The sequence below is a fragment of the Plasmopara halstedii genome (assembly GCF_900000015.1).
Source record: "Plasmopara halstedii genome assembly, contig: Scaffold_430, whole genome shotgun sequence".
Classification (NCBI taxonomy): domain Eukaryota; phylum Oomycota; class Peronosporomycetes; order Peronosporales; family Peronosporaceae; genus Plasmopara; species Plasmopara halstedii.
Genome location: NW_020187350.1, coordinates 715,569 through 716,064, shown reverse-complemented (window position 1 = coordinate 716,064; position 496 = coordinate 715,569). Strand labels below are relative to the sequence as shown.

Sequence of the window (496 nt, the reverse complement as noted above, 5' to 3'; positions counted from 1 at the left end):
TAACGAAGTGATAGCCATCGCGACGTTGTCGCATCATTGCCGACTCAGCTGGGTGCGTCTCAACAAGAACGACAAGTCAACGAAGTCCATGTTCTCTTGATGAAATTAGGTCAACTGCTGGAATAGACGCTGATATACCAGCCTCTTTCCACAAGTCACTGAACAGCACAAAACATGGCATTTGATACTTGCGACGGGAGATTGTGGCCCAAAATCGCTGAGACAACAGTAGATGCTGACAAAACGAACAAAAGTTATTGAGATGAGGTTTTCGAGCAAAAGAAGTTGCGACTTACCTCTGCAGATGCTGCGAGGCGTTGAAATAAGCACGCTGTATTTTGAATAGCACAAACATTTCTTTATCATTGGGTCGGCGGTCTCGCTCGGCGGTACTTAGCTGTCGTCCGGATGCATTTTCCATGTACAGGATATTCGTTTCATAGAACTTCAAGATCCTTCGCCTGAATGATATCCGTTTTTTCAAGTCAACGATTGC

General features: G+C 45.2%; 1 protein-coding gene across 1 annotated transcript; it reads right to left on the bottom strand.

Annotated features, from left to right (window-relative positions):
- Nucleotides 1-76: 76 nt before the first annotated feature.
- On the bottom strand, nt 77-421 carry PHALS_09717 (uncharacterized protein; the record flags this gene model as incomplete). Its single annotated transcript, XM_024725022.1, has 2 exons — nt 77-158; nt 297-421. The coding sequence occupies 2 exons, from the start codon at nt 419-421 to the stop codon at nt 77-79; spliced, it is 207 nt and encodes a 68-aa protein (XP_024575841.1).
- Between the last annotated feature and the right edge of the window lie 75 nt (nt 422-496).